Consider the following 14695-nt stretch of genomic DNA (forward strand, 5'->3'; position numbering starts at 1 on the left):
GGGACTTAGGCGACCGCCTCAGTTGTCTAAGTGTTGGGCCGATTCTGAATGCGCACATCTTAGAGAAACTGCAATGGGGGAGTGCATATTGGAAAATAGGTGTTTGTTTCTTTGTACCTGCATCGCGGAGTTGGATGCACGGGGATCATAGAATGAGCGGTCACGATTAAAATTCCCGTAGCCATGGTGGTCCCTCCTTGATCCGGACCAGGTTACTCAAATAGGAGAGTGCATATTGGGATCCTCTGCGGTGCGCTATGTGCACCGCGGAGCATTCGATGGCCACTATCAGTGCACCGCAAATGCCCGTGCTCGTTGAAAAATGGGAGTTTATTTATTTCTACCTGCTGCTATGGGGATCATAGAATGAGCGGTCACGATTAAAATTCCCGTGGCTGTGGTGGTCTTTCCTTGCGCCGGACCAGGTTAGTCAAATAGCTGCTGCGGGCGAAGTTACTCACTAGTCCTTTCGGTGTCTCTGCTCAACGGTCAATTTTATTCACCAACTAATCAACTATGGACGGTATAACTACTCGCCTAATCAGCGGTGGGTCTCACCATGTTGTCCGTATGAGGTACGGACAAAAATAAAAAAGCCAAGACCGGTGCCTCCGATGCGCGAATCTCGAAGCAGCTTCCATCTTGAATCTTGATGGAGGAGCCCTGCAATCCTCCTCCACCCACCCCCCGCCTTCATCCTACTAGGGTTCATTCCATCCCCCAAACGTTAAGGTCCTCGTAGATTATTCGCCCATGGGAAATCCACTTTCATCCCCCGCCATTCTTCGATTCCTCGACCAAACCCTTATCCTCGATGTCGAGAGCTTCCTAAATATGCGCGCTTTGTGGTTTTCCGATGGGATTTGAGGCACTGCGGCGCATAGGGTTTAAGGAGGCGATCATGGCGTCGGAGGAGCTGGATTTGGTCCAATCGCGGAGGGCGGAGAACGGGTTGGGCTCGCGCATGGTGTTCCACCGCGACGCCTTTCCCTTCTTCCGCGGCGACGGAGACCACGCCGGCGCGCGGAAACCGAGGGCCGTTGACGGCCCCGCGCCCGGATTCACCGTCGTTGGCGATAAGATGTCCCCCAGTGATCGAGACCCGCGATTCTTTTCGAACCAGACCTGGGGTGCCGTGAGGGACGGGGGGTCGCCCAGCGGTGACGGATCGGATGGGGAAGAAGAAGACGACGGGGAGGATAACAGCGACGACGATGACGAGGATGTCGATGAGGGGGATGGCTTGGTGTCAGTGGAGGACGGCAATAACAAGGCTAACAACAATAGCAGCGGCAGCGTGCAGAGTAGTTCGGAGAAGATTCAGGACGCCAGAGCAAAATCACAGGAGCACCATTCGTCTTCTGGTAAAAAAAAAAGTCATCCTTTTTTGTGTTTTTGGTTCTTAAAGCTACAATTCTTAGTGAATTTATGTTCATTGTTGTCCTAGGATTGATGAGAGGAGTGGTGGAGAAAGATGGGAGTGAAGGAAGAGACAATTTGGGAGTGCAGCAATACCAGCAGGGTCGGATGGATAGTTACGAGAATGCTCTTGCTGTCGTGGATCCTGAACCATACTACACCCATGTCATACATGGGGGAGAGGGTTCAACTTCTGCCCAGAAGGAGTTGGGAGGAGAGATTGGATGTGGGTTCAGTGGTAGAAGAGAGGTCGGGTCAACAGCTGGTTACTGGGAGTCTTTGAGGACGCACCTCTCGGATCCAATAACGTGAGTTTGTGATCTATCTTTATAATTTTATAAGAGCTCTGTCGATGCTTGTTGTATTATAGAAACTCCACATGTTCTATTAAGAACCGTGTAGAAGTGGATGGTGGATCTCTGAATCCAAATGCCTGGAAGCATTCTGTGTGTTTCCTGAATCTGTGCGTTTGTTGGTTGTTCTAAGTTTGCAGGTAATTGGAATTAATTGCAATTCCTAGGAAAAATGTGAAAACCTAATTCAATGCACTTTGCTTGATCTGTTTGGAGCTAGCTGGTGGATTCTTTCCCTCTCTTTTCTGTCAAGGGTGTAAACTTGTTTGAATGTCACTAGTGGGTTATCAATTGATTAGCAACTATTACTTGGGAAAAGTGGGTAGGCTACAGATCCTGTTGAAGGCCAAAGTACTGGCTTCTTATGAAGGAAGTAACTACTAAGGTAGTGGATCTGTGCCAGACCTTCACCACACGCATGCATACGTTTCTGCTTGGTTGCTTGGTCATATTAGCGCTAGTATGCATAGAGATTTGTTCACACCTATTATTCTAAGAATGCACACCACTGAACCATGATAATTTATTGCTTTAACTTTGTAACTTTGCTTGTTATTTGAGATTATAGTTTATGATTTTATATAACGAGGTCTTTTTCCATGTTAGAGAAATTCATACCCTTAGAATCTTTGGAAATTTCTACTTTGGGTACACTTTCTTAGTTCATCATCTTCATCTTACATTCTCCACTTTTATATTCATTCTTTGAAGATCTCAAATCATTTTTATCTCTAGTCTTTTATGTTCAAATCTTTTATGTCTCTTCTCAAACTATGCAAAATGGAATAACTACAATTCTGGAACTAATTATCTGCAAATGCAGCATGCACCACAAACTTTGCAAAAAGGAACATCTGTATGTATTCATTCTTAGAAGATCTCAAATATTTTATTACTCTCTTCTAAAACGATGCAAAAAGGAATAACTACAGTTCTAGAACTAGTTATCTGCAAATGCAGCACACACCATTATCCAGAAATGTGATAGTCATTAGTACCATTATCTAGAAATTATGATAATTTCAGCATGAATAACCATTCTGTTTGTGGTAAATTATGCATGTGAGATGTATTCATAAAACAAGTCACTGTTTTGGTAAGTGCTAACATTTTTGTGTACCTTTTTGCTAAATCTGCATGTGAAGAGGTGCTCTCATGGACGATGCAATGATATTATCATGCGGACATTCTTTTGGTAGTAGTGGAGTGCAGCATGTTTATAGAATGGTGCGTTCTAAAAGCATTTACACCCTATACATTTTTTCCTATCGTAACTATTTTCAAGCTCATGTAGAACATTGTCATTGTTTTTCTTTTCTGTGGCAATAAATACAATTGCTTGTTTCCAAATTTGCTGCTTATAAGTTATAAGTGCAAGTGCTTGAGCCTGAGATTTCTACAATGAATTCTGGCTGCAATGGAGAAAGCTATGCGACTACATTCGCCATATTGAAATCTTTCTGGTGACCAATATTACAATTTTTAATGAAGCATACTGTCTACATTGTAACAAGATACAAGACCTTGTTGAAAATTTCTTCCAGGATTATCTCTCAGCATTTAGACCTGAGCTCCAGATTGAAATATTTAGCCGGCTATCTATCATGCCAGTATGCTTCTACTATGTAGCAGTGAAAGCATATGGGTTGCTTTTGGGTAATAAAATTTGTGCTATAGAATTTTGACATGTTTGACACCCCCAGGAAGTGATGCCCTAAGTCTAATAAAAACATTCATGCTGATGCTAATGAACATAACTAAAATATGTGCAAAACAATATATAACAAATCCTGCTCAAAGTTAAAGTTGATAATATTATATTATTCTGCGAAAAAAGTTTTTAAAGCTTAAACTGTTAAATAGAATGACCATGCTAGAATGAAATAAACTGAAGGTGCTAACTAAGAAGTCTTGTGTTATGCATGCAGAAATATTGTTGCAAATGTGCTCAGCCAATTTCAGAAGATTCAGTCCGACCAAACTTGGGTATGGCATCAATTGTTGCTTGTAATTAAGTAGTAGATACTGACAAAGATGGACAAAGGCTTGATAATTATGTTATTTTTTGCAGTGATAGAAGCTTTAATTTCATGCCAGTTTTTGCTTTATCATAATGTTCTAATTGTTATGAGCTTTAATGCTGTAGTTGTCATGTAACAAGTTGCGTAAGATACATGGATGACTCTATCTTCTGGACATGTGCATGGAAGTCTATATGTTGGACATCGGTGCTGCTTATTCCCCTATTGAAACACATCATTTGTGTTTATAGATGGCATCATTCCAAGCATCACTTATTGTTTGGAACGGGCTATCTTCATAGCAGATGATAAGCTAACAAAGATTCATGGTCTAATGAAACACAACCATCGTATTTAAGAAAGGTATCATTCCATGCATGACTTCCCTGATGAAGTTGTGGATCTTAAAGATAACAGACTAATTGACTAGCTAAGTTGGATTGTTAAATTTTAGCTTCTGACTGAGTCTCTAGGAATGAGGATTTCTTTTTATTTTTTTTTGGGAATCAGTGCACTTACATTGATATATTACAGTTCGCTTCTCTTAGCATTTGAATGCTTCAAAGTTACATACTTTGAGGAACAATTCACTTCTGGTGGTGTATCTGCATCAATTATTTACATAGCAAGTAAGAGCTAGTATTTGAGCAAAGTGAACTTTCACGGGCCTAAAGTTATGTGAATTCTGATTAGTTGTGGTCAAGCTCTGTGATTTTGGTACTAAGTATCGTATTGATAACTAACCGGTTCGGTACGGTACAGTTGGTGTGGTATGATATGCACCCTGTATCGGAACTACTCTCCAACTATTTTTCTCACTTTTTATTTTGGTACGTCTTGGTATGGGTTAGTACACCCATTGGTATGCCTCGGTGTGGGGCGGTACAGGGCAGTACGAGGCTTGTATCTATTCGAACTTGAGTTTTATATTGGTTCCCATTCGGTATGGTACGGTACACTCCGTACCGGATAGTAGGAGGCAGTACGACAATCCATGTTTATGGTTTACATATCCTAACTATTGGTCTTGCATGTGTTTGGGTCCCTGGTCCATGTTTATTAGTGAGTAGCTGGATTATTTTTGTTTTTAAAATCTTTATGCCTGATTCCTCAAAATATATAGAACTTTATATACCTTAATTTATTGGTACCAAGACTTTTGAATAGATGGTGCTGTTCGGGATTATAAAATTCACAATTTATGGTCTACAAAGGTTCATGTTACTTAATCATAATTACATTCTTGCTAGCATCTCCGTCGTAGCTTTATTAGCAACATGTACATTGTGATAATCCTTCAATGTTTTTTCCTGATTTGGATTAACTCTCAACTCTTAGGCCTTGTTTGGTATCATTTTTTTTCTATTTCCTTTTTTAAAGACAAAAATATGGAATTCGATGCATAACATATGTTCAGCTATTCTATTTCTGTTTTTTTAAATAACTTTCACTATTTCTGGAAAAAATGGAAGTGAAAAATTTTTACTTCCACCTTTTTTGAAAGTGGGCTTTCACTCCTCACATCTTCTTTGCTATACCTTGCGATCTTGGTGCCGCCCATTCTCCTACTTGAAGCCTTCACCACCATCCTTCCTGCCGCCGCCCGCCTCTCCAGTGACTTCCTTCGCCACCTCGTCGCCGTCCTCCTCAGTCCCGCCATCTTTTACTCTACCAGTGCTTGGAGACTTGCTCATGTCAGAGGAGCCGATCAGAGGAGATCGAGCACCAGAGGAGATCATCAGAGCTCTGGTGCGTGGAGCCAGATGTGGGGACGAAGGGAGAGAAGCTTCTACCGCCAGGGCACAATGCTGGTGGGGGTTTTGATCAGAAAACGACGGTGGAGCAGTGGCGGAGAACGGCCAGGATGAAGCTGCCCTCGGGTGTGCGGTCTGGTGTCCATTCGTTCGTTCCCAATGTCCATCTTCTCTCGTCATCCATCCGTTGGTTTATTCTTGATGTCTTTATGTTTGTTCCTGGCACCCATCTTCCACCATTGTCCATTCATTCATTCGTTCCTAGCATCCGTTCTTTCATTACCGGCGTTCATCTGCTCGTTCATTCCCTCGAGCGGTGGCGTCCATCCGTTCCTAGCATCCATCAGTCCGATTGAGCATGCTCCTGTTTGAGCAGCTTCTATCACGTTGTCCCTGGTTGGCCTCCTTCCCCACTCCCCGCTCTCTCGATGCTTGCTTGGTTTCGTGCTTCCATCTTGTACCATGGCCTTTCACTATCTCGGGCTCGACGGTTCTGTTATTAAAAAGAAAAAAGAGAACCAAACATATATTCTTTGTACGAAATCTGAAAATAAAATGGAAACATATTTTTCTGTTTCCCATTTTTTTTTAAAAAAAGAAAAATAGAAATGATACCAAATACAACCTTAATCCAGTTTTGTATTTTTTCCCTATTTATAAAGAATTTGTTGGAAGTAAATATATGATTTCAGTTGATCATTAACTTCATTCTATGTTGTTTTCTTATTCCACTTTTTCAGCTCTTCGTTCTGCGGTTCAGGCTTTCTGCAGGGAAGAAGAGTCACAATCTTTGAAAGCATCCAAAAGAAGAAGAGAGAGGTTTGAACAAGTATGCCTTTTCAATAGGTTGCTCTTTGCAAAATTTAGGTTTTTTTTTTCTTTTGATGTACTCCGATGTTGTGGCATTCTAAAATTATCCTCTTCTTTATGAAGGACAAATGTAATTATGATGATCCTTTTCCCATGGATTTTTCTCGGGGTAAAGGTGTTCAGTTTCCATTTTCGGTTTCTGATCGGGTCATAATCAAGGTAAAATAACAACTTTCTTAAGCTTTATTTTACTCCATTCCACCAAATACTTTTAAATACTGTCAATTTCTCTCAGGGTAACAAGAGGACACCACAACGATTTGTTGGACGTGCCGCAATAGTGACAACACAGTGCTTAAATGGATGGTCAGTTTTTTTTCCCCAATTTCGAAGGAATGCCTATCATAACCATTTCAACTAATATGCCAGACATTTGCATGCATATATTGCAACTTTTACTTTCTTTGAGGTCATCATTTGACAATAAACTCTCTCTCTCTCTCTCTCTCTCTCTCTCTCTCTCTCTCTATATATATATATATATATATATATATATATTTATCTCTGCATATCGCGTGTTTTTTTTCTTTGCTTGCTGCTTTCTCTCTTGCTATTTCTTTCTAGAAGTACTCTTGATCTTTTTGAGAAGGGACAGGGATAGGAATGGGAAGAGGGTCAGTCTATAAGGATCAGGTCTCTTCTTTGATACTTAGAGTCGAAGACAATGTTTTGTTTGTGAAGAAATACGGATAAGCTCAGGCTGAGTAAAATCTGAGTCAAATTTTTTTTTTTTAAATTTTTTCCTTTATATTGCAAACATATGCATGTATATACATATGCAATATGCATGCATGCTTGCATGACTTGATGAGTTTGCTTAAAGCCGGTCTATGCATTAGGTGCATGACAAATGTGGATTGCTAAGGTTTGATATAGGGTGGTTGCTAGAAGTTACTTTGCCCCCCTCATGGTTTGAAATGTCACTGAAATTATGATATAATCTATAAAAGATTTTCTTTGATTCCCCATGCTCCCACACCTGAGTGCAAGCTGAAACGTGGATCAGGTCATTAGTTCTCTGTTTCAACTCGAAATGTGATGAAACAAGTCTTTTTTCGTGAGGGTTTTAAAAATAACCAAACAAATTTTGTCTCAAAATGAGTCTTCTTCAGACCAAAGTAATAATACTGCTAAAGTTGTTAAAATTGATGGAAAGCAGCCAAATCTGGTCTCCTGCTTTTAAGATTGGCTGCTGCCAAGATGAGTTAGTGTTGGCAAAATGTTGAGTCTGGGTTGGCTAAACAGATGCCTTCTCCTATCCAGGGTGATGGACCGAATACTAATGTTGGTCAAATCTTGATTTACCGAAGAACAGATGTGTTGATCAAGGGAAAATTTGGTGATTGCTCTTCTTTTGGTATCCTGATGCAAATGCTCTCATATTTGATTCCTATGTTAGAATCAAACACAATGGTTCCAACTGACTCCAATTCACCATGCATTATGTATCAATGAACCATATGGATTCATACAAAGCACTCAGACGTAATTTACTTAGAATACATTGTACATAATCAGCAATTACCCCATTGAAGTGACATATTGAACTTAATTGTTATCTTGACAACTTTAAATTGTTTTCAAATTCCTAGAGCAAGAAGTTAAATATGTTTATTGTTTTTTTTTTTTTTTTTTGCGGATAAATTTTCACCAGTCTATTGGAAGCACTGCAATTTCAGTTACTCTATGCTTGGTAAGAGGCTCATGGTCTGTACTTAGGTTGATCTATTGCACCAATAGCATTTATTGGCACCATAATTGCATGCAAGGTTGTGTTACGAGAAATCATTTCTCATGGAAGTAGCAATATATGTAGTGTTATGGATCTGATACCATCCAAGTTTCCATCATAAACAGGTATGTGGTGAAGACATTGGATAATGCGGAGAGTATCAAACTTCAGTATCGTTCCTTAGCAAAGGTTACAGATGATCAAGTATCAAATATGATCTCAGATAAAGCTCATGCACCAAATTGGCTATAAGGCCGTGATGTACAGCGGAGGAGTGATGCAAAACATTGAACTGTTGCTGAGAAATCGTAAAGCCGTTATCTGTTTTGCTGGTGAGACACATTTAATGCAAGCTCCTGTGTAAGCATGCAAGGGACCTGGATAGGCTGGTATGCTGTCTTTTTGGCAAGTGCTCTGTGGTTTGGGGTCCCAGTAATAGGGTCATTTGAAGATGTACTCTTCTGTACCTGAAGATTTTACCGGCAAATCTTGTATGATTTGACCATTAGATCAAACTTTTTTGTATCCAGCTGATTAATTGAAAGAAGCAACAGTATTCATTTTCAAATTGGCCTAAGACTTTACCCTGGATTGGAATTTTTCAAACAGACTTTACGGGATGGTGTTTTTCAAACTGGTATCAGCTTAATTGTGTCTCCAGAGAGATTGGAAGAAAGTAACTGGCATCAGCTCAATTGGCCACTGCCTGAAGAAGAGTGTCCTATTGGCTGTTGTGCAGGATGAACTACCTTAAATGTAGCAAACTGGTTCTCCATACCCATACAAATGGATGACATGCATTTCACTGCAGCTTCTAAACAAGAATATGTTAACAGATCTGTTTTGATTTCAAACATACAAGTTCTATATCCTATAAAACATTTAGGCATACATATGAATTATCTACCAAAGATGAATCATAATAAGTTAAAAGCTAGGATGCTCATATCTAGATCCAGCATTCAACTGTCATAACGCTTCAATATAAAAAGGAAACCTGCAATGGGGCAATTTCTAGATCACAGAATAAAATGAAAACAAAGTTGAAAAATTTGTGAAGCATAATATTTTGATAACTGAAATGTTGTCATCCGATCTGAGTTAATTCCATTGCTCAGGGTCTGTTCGAATGCCAGGATCTTGTGTTTTTTTTTGTCGTCTCTGCCAAAGAAGATGATAATCCATCAAATTCATCCAGTAAATCAGTAGGAAAAGAGATCAACAGCTGAGTCGGCAAAAAGAACAAAAGAAAAAACAGAGACCAGACAGAAGGATTAGGAGTTAGGAGGAGGTAATTGGGTTGGATAACAGGATAAAATTATTCCAAAGGGAGATTATGAATAAGAGCAGAAACCAGATTAGTATAAAAGGAAAAGAAACCCGACATTAGGGCTGGCAAAAAGAACAAGCAGAGGAGGTTAGATGGAAGGATTGGAAGTTGGGAAGGGGGAGAAGGGAGTGGATAACAGGATAATATTATTCCAAGCAGAGGTTGAAGCTGATTATTCTTCGAACCATGTTACTATTCTACTTTCACCAGTCCCTCAATTTTGAGATGCTACTACGATTTTCTTAGAAGCCGAGTTCATGCAGCTGCCGTCCATTCTTCACGAGTGCAACGAACGTCAAGATCCAGTTCAACTAAGAACAGTGCAAACGCCAAGAATCACGAAAGGATCTAATTGGATAACAAAAGAAACCCAACTAGAAACAGAAGGTTGCAAATATCCCGGGAAGAGAGCAAATGGTGGCAAGCTCATGAAAAGAGCTTACTCTTCATCACCACCACCTTGTCCCATTTCCAGTTTTCCTCTCCTTCCTCCTCCTCCTCTCTTTCCCGGCCAAAGCCGGAATTATGACCACCTCCTTCTGCGCCTTGACGAGCCTCCCTCGCTGCTCCTCGCTCAGCCCGAACGCGGCTGCGAGCTCCGGACCCCTCATGTTCCGCAGTAGCGAGTTCGGCCCCACGAGGAACTGCCGCCGGTTCTTCCTCACCGATGTAGTGAAGCCGAAGAACTCCCAGCGACTTCAGTAGCTTAAAGAATTAACCTGACATGAAGATGCCAAGAAAATGGAAAAGAACTTGTGATCTATCCAGGTTATATTGATCCTATTGGTATAACTACGAAAGTTATCTCAATCATTCCATGGAGTCCTCTCTCAGCTATCAAACTGCTATACTTCACAGCGGGGTGGTTCTATATACCCCCCCCCCCCCCCCCTATTGCTAAGGACACCCCCCAAAAACCAAAAAAAAAATACCCAAACTAACCTTTAGTGTAATTACCATATTGCCCTTGAAATTTTCTCATACACCCCTCCTTCCTCCTCCTCCGTTTCGTTTTGAAAAGAAAAAAAAAAAACACCCCTCAAACCCCCCTTAAATCCCTCGATCCATTTACATCGTTTAGGCGATCTTTGAAGGAGATTTAAGCCCCATTCGAAGCATGGACAAGCAACTAGTGATTTGGGACGAAGAATCGGCCGCAAAGGTACGTGTTCCACCTTGTTTCGAAATTTTTTTTTTTCACGGTTCGTGCTCCGTTCGGCACTGGATCGCCGAACAAAAGGCTTCTGTTCGGCTGAACAGTGCCGAACAGAAGCCTTCTGTTCGGCAACCCTCAACCGAACAGATCTGTTCGGCTGCACAGTGCCGAACAGAAGGCTTCTGTCCGGCACTGTTCAGCAGAACAGAAGCCTTTTGTTCGGCGATCCAGTGCCGAACGGAGCACGAACCGTGAAAAAAAAAAATTTCGGGAGAAGCCGGCGAGGTGGTTCCGGGAGAAGCCGGCGAGGTGGTCGGAGATCGGGAGAATGCCGGCGACGAGAGGGAGAAGGGGGAACGGGGGGGTTTTGGGCGTTGGCGAGGTGTTTTGGAGGGGAAGAGCGGGGTGGGGGGGGGGGGGTTTGGGGGGTGTAGAGAGCAATTTAGGTGAGGGGGTGGGGAGGGTGGGGGGTAATTTAGGAATTTTTAATTTTTTAGGGGTGTCCTTAGCAAATGGGGGGGTGTAGAGAGTATTTAATTTTTTTTTAATTTTTGGGGGGTGTCCTGAGCAATAGGGGGGGTGTATATAGAACCACCCTTCACAGCGTATCCAAATTGTCAGTTCCATGACACTCCTTATTTTTGTTTTTGTTTTTGTTTGTTTTTTTTTTTTATAGTAAAAACGGTAATTTTATATAACTCTAACGTGAGTACATCCTGCCAGATCAGAAGAAAGCAAAAAATACAGTGGGGACAGGAGCTCTACAGTGGAAGTCCAGCAGATCTCCTCTGAATGCCGTGCAACGTAAGAGGCGACCCAGTCTGCTACTCTGTTCGCCTCTCGGAATACATGTACCGCCTTAAAATCGTCCATCTCCAAAGCCAGCCTGCGGGTCTCACGAATAAGAGAATGGCCATCACCATACCTGTCCGTACCTCGAATCTAATCGATAACTATAGATGAATCCCCCTCGAGGTGCACCCGCCTAGCACCGAGCACCTGCCTCGCATAGGATACGCCCTCCCAAGCTGCCCGCAGCTTAGCTGCCACTACTGTAAGCCCTGGCGTACACCCGCCACCCGCAGCAACCAGGTGCCTAAGGTGATCTCTGATGATAAATCCAACCTCTCCAGACCTTCCCTCCAACGCCATGCTACCATCAAAGCTCACCTTGAGATGAGCAAGGGGTGGGGGCACCCAAAAAGCAACGACAAACCTGGGCGCTGAAACAGTACAACGAGTACCCCAGATATCCCTGGCCATCCCAAGAGAACACAAGTCGAGACTGGAGGAAACCTCCCCGGCCTGAAGCACAGCTCTATCCACCACCATCCTCGTCGAGAACCTTCCACCCTCAAACAATCACGCATTCCGGTCCAACCAAATGTAGTAGGCCAAATATGCTCTAAGTATCCCCGCTGGGCAAACCTAGGACTCCGCACGGATACTCCCAACAGATGTAACAAATCCTGTAGCGACTCCACTGAACAAGGAAGAGGGGCAGGTGACCTCCATATCTCCCTAGCCCTGGGATACTGCAACAGGACATGCTCGATGGTCTCCACACCGTTTGAACACATCTCGCAATATTGAGGGATCCGCACACCCCGCCTGACTAGCATACTTCTGGTAGGTAGGCAGCCCCAGGCCACCTTCCAGATGAAGAGTGCCACCCGCGGATGAATCCGCATCCTCCAAATCCACCCTTCCTCAATCTGCCGACTGGCTCCCCACTAAAGAGAGCCAGGAGATCCCTAACTCGCACTTGCGACCGTCCCGATGGCACCCAGATCAGCCTGTTAGACTCCCCCCTATTGGGCACCGGAAGAGCCAGGATTATCTATGTCAGCTGCTCCTCAAACACCTCTTGGACCAGCCCCACCCTCTACCTGCCCTCATTTGGGATCATTAGATAACTGAGCCTACAGCCTGCTAAGCGTCCCGAATCCACCATGATCGGCAGGCGGCTGATCGGCTGCGCGGTTACCCAGCAATCCTCCAATACATCGATTGCTGATGGTTCTTATTTAATGTAGCTCAAACTGCAGAATTCCGATTGGACCTGTTCATGGGCTGGACGGCCTATCCAAGCCCGAAGTATTTCGGACGGTCCTGAGCTTGAGTTTTTAAGCCTAACGAGTCAGGCTAAGCTTGAAATATGAGCCTTTCTGTTAAAATAGATAGAGTACGGGTTTAATTTAGCTTGGCCCAAGCCTAACCCAGTTCGAATCTTATAAAAGATATATTGTATGTTTATCCATTAAGAATCTGGTTTTGTCGATAAAAAAATATTAATAGCTCTCTTCATACACCAACATTTCTTATGAATAACCAGAAAAGCAATTTTGGGATCCTTACCAATTCTTTTTAAATATTTAATCTTTGTTAGTATTTTTTAGACTTTTTAAATTGAAAAGAAGGACCCAAGGCTTGGAGGCTAGGCTCCGAAGTTCAAAACCTGAGTAAGTACTGGGCTCAGACCTAAAAAGTACGCCTGAAAGTTGGGGCGAGTCGAACTCAAGTCTGACTACTTTTAGTTATTTTCTCCCTATGAGGATGGGCTAAGGAAGATTCAGTTGACATAAATTGAGCGAGACCTCATATCTTGTAATACTAGAAATGATGTTTTTAATCCTAAAGATACGGTAGGATTATCCAAATAGACCCTCGAAAGATTTCTAGTAAGAAAAGACTCTATCGTCCAATCATCGCTCATCTTATGAGTTTGCGTCATCACTCAGAATTGGGCCGCCCGAAACACTGGCGCAGCCCACCACTCACCCTTTCGGCTACACTCTGCCACCAGGGTGATCGAAGTTAAGTGAGACGAACGGACGTTCCATTCAACGTGTCCAAGCTTCTCCGGCAGTTCACTGCGGTGTGGACGTCCATTAATTCTCACTCCTTGGTTCTGGCTTCCTACGTGGTTTTGCTGGAAGTACTGATTTCCCGATATATATGTTTGCCTAGGGTTTATATAGGGTTTAGTGAGGGTTTGCATGGATGTGTACGGCTCTTTTATTTGGTGTTTTCTTCAGACCAGCTCCACTTCCTGGTGGCTGGAAGGCCTGTACTTACTTTACTATAATATATAACAGCAACAAACTCCAAACTTAACGTAAAATAAAAGTATATATAAACATTAATTTGTTCAACCATGCTAAAAATATTACGTACGTACATAATTAATACATCGATACAGTGGTTCATACATCACTTTTTTACCATAAAATAACTAATTTTGTCGTTGAAAATAAAGAAAAAGAAAATAAACCTATCAACTCACTTAGAAAGGAAAATTAGTCAATAGGTCTTAATATAACCTAGCAAACTAATATTAGTCTATATTTTGATGCAGTAAAAGGTAAGCTTATCTATATTATCCCTATCATTTCATCCTCTAATCTATTTCTAATATATATGATCCATGATTAGCATGGCTTCCACCAGGCACCAGCACAGCCCTGGCTAGTATTGGTGTCATAATTGGGAGGATAACATTGATAGCTTTGATCAAGGTTTCATCATGAACAAAGCTTCCTCCACTAATAGGCATTATTGCCGGCATCTTTTTATGATCACAAATAAATCCCAAGTTTGTTCTTCGTCAACTTGAAATGATTTGAGAGCACAAATCCACACTCCCAATGGAAAAGAAAGCAGGGGGAGCGAGAGACCAAAGGGTCCGGTCCGGTGTCTTGATCATGAGCGTAGCAATCCAAATCCTGACACCCTCCGCTGACAAGTTGAGCGCACCAATGACCAAACCCGTGATGTGACTCGCCACTTGACTCCTCGGTGGGGCCCGCCTCACCGCCATCATTCCTTCCAATATAAACAAAAAGGAAACGGACGTAGCCGCGGGATCTTTACGGTCGAGACTTGGCTGGGAGGGTACTCCTCCTCCTCCTAACGGTCGTCCACTCAACTCTCCAACGAATCCGCATATAGTTTCTTATAGGTGCACCTCAATCAGCCGTTACTTTTCTTTCTTCTCAGAAGTCAAAGCATCTGTTTAGAGCCGCATAGGTTTTCTATGAGGACGTAGGTATGAGAACCA

General features: G+C 42.3%; 1 protein-coding gene across 2 annotated transcripts; it reads left to right on the forward strand.

Moving 5' to 3' along the window:
• Nucleotides 1-568: 568 nt before the first annotated feature.
• On the forward strand, nt 569-8717 carry LOC103708904 (RING/U-box superfamily protein). 2 transcript variants are annotated; one of them, XM_008794010.5, is made up of 8 exons: nt 569-1364; nt 1448-1727; nt 2918-2999; nt 3701-3758; nt 6288-6376; nt 6481-6576; nt 6653-6723; nt 8275-8717. In XM_008794010.5, the coding sequence occupies exons 1-8, from the start codon at nt 857-859 to the stop codon at nt 8399-8401; spliced, it is 1311 nt and encodes a 436-aa protein (XP_008792232.1). In that variant the 5' UTR covers nt 569-856; the 3' UTR covers nt 8402-8717. The 2 variants fall into 2 exon arrangements, 1 of the variants encoding a protein (XP_008792232.1); XR_604370.5 differs by having other exon boundaries at nt 617-1364; nt 6288-6366.
• Nucleotides 8718-14695: the final 5978 nt, after the last annotated feature.

This window comes from Phoenix dactylifera, chromosome 14, assembly GCF_051530095.1.
Source record: "Phoenix dactylifera cultivar Ajwa chromosome 14, Ajwa_hap1_PhDact_Kaust_v1.1, whole genome shotgun sequence".
NCBI lineage: Eukaryota > Viridiplantae > Streptophyta > Magnoliopsida > Arecales > Arecaceae > Phoenix > Phoenix dactylifera.

Excerpts from the sequence above, each read along its gene's own strand:
- LOC103708904 (XM_008794010.5), top strand. The coding sequence starts at position 857 with ATGGGATTTGAGGCACTGCGGCGCATAGGGTTTAAGGAGGCGATCATG. Across the intron at positions 6,577-6,652 it reads CTGATCGGGTCATAATCAAG|GGTAACAAGAGGACACCACA; the intron begins GTAAAATAACAA and ends AATTTCTCTCAG. Across the intron at positions 6,724-8,274 it reads ACACAGTGCTTAAATGGATG|GTATGTGGTGAAGACATTGG; the intron begins GTCAGTTTTTTT and ends CATCATAAACAG.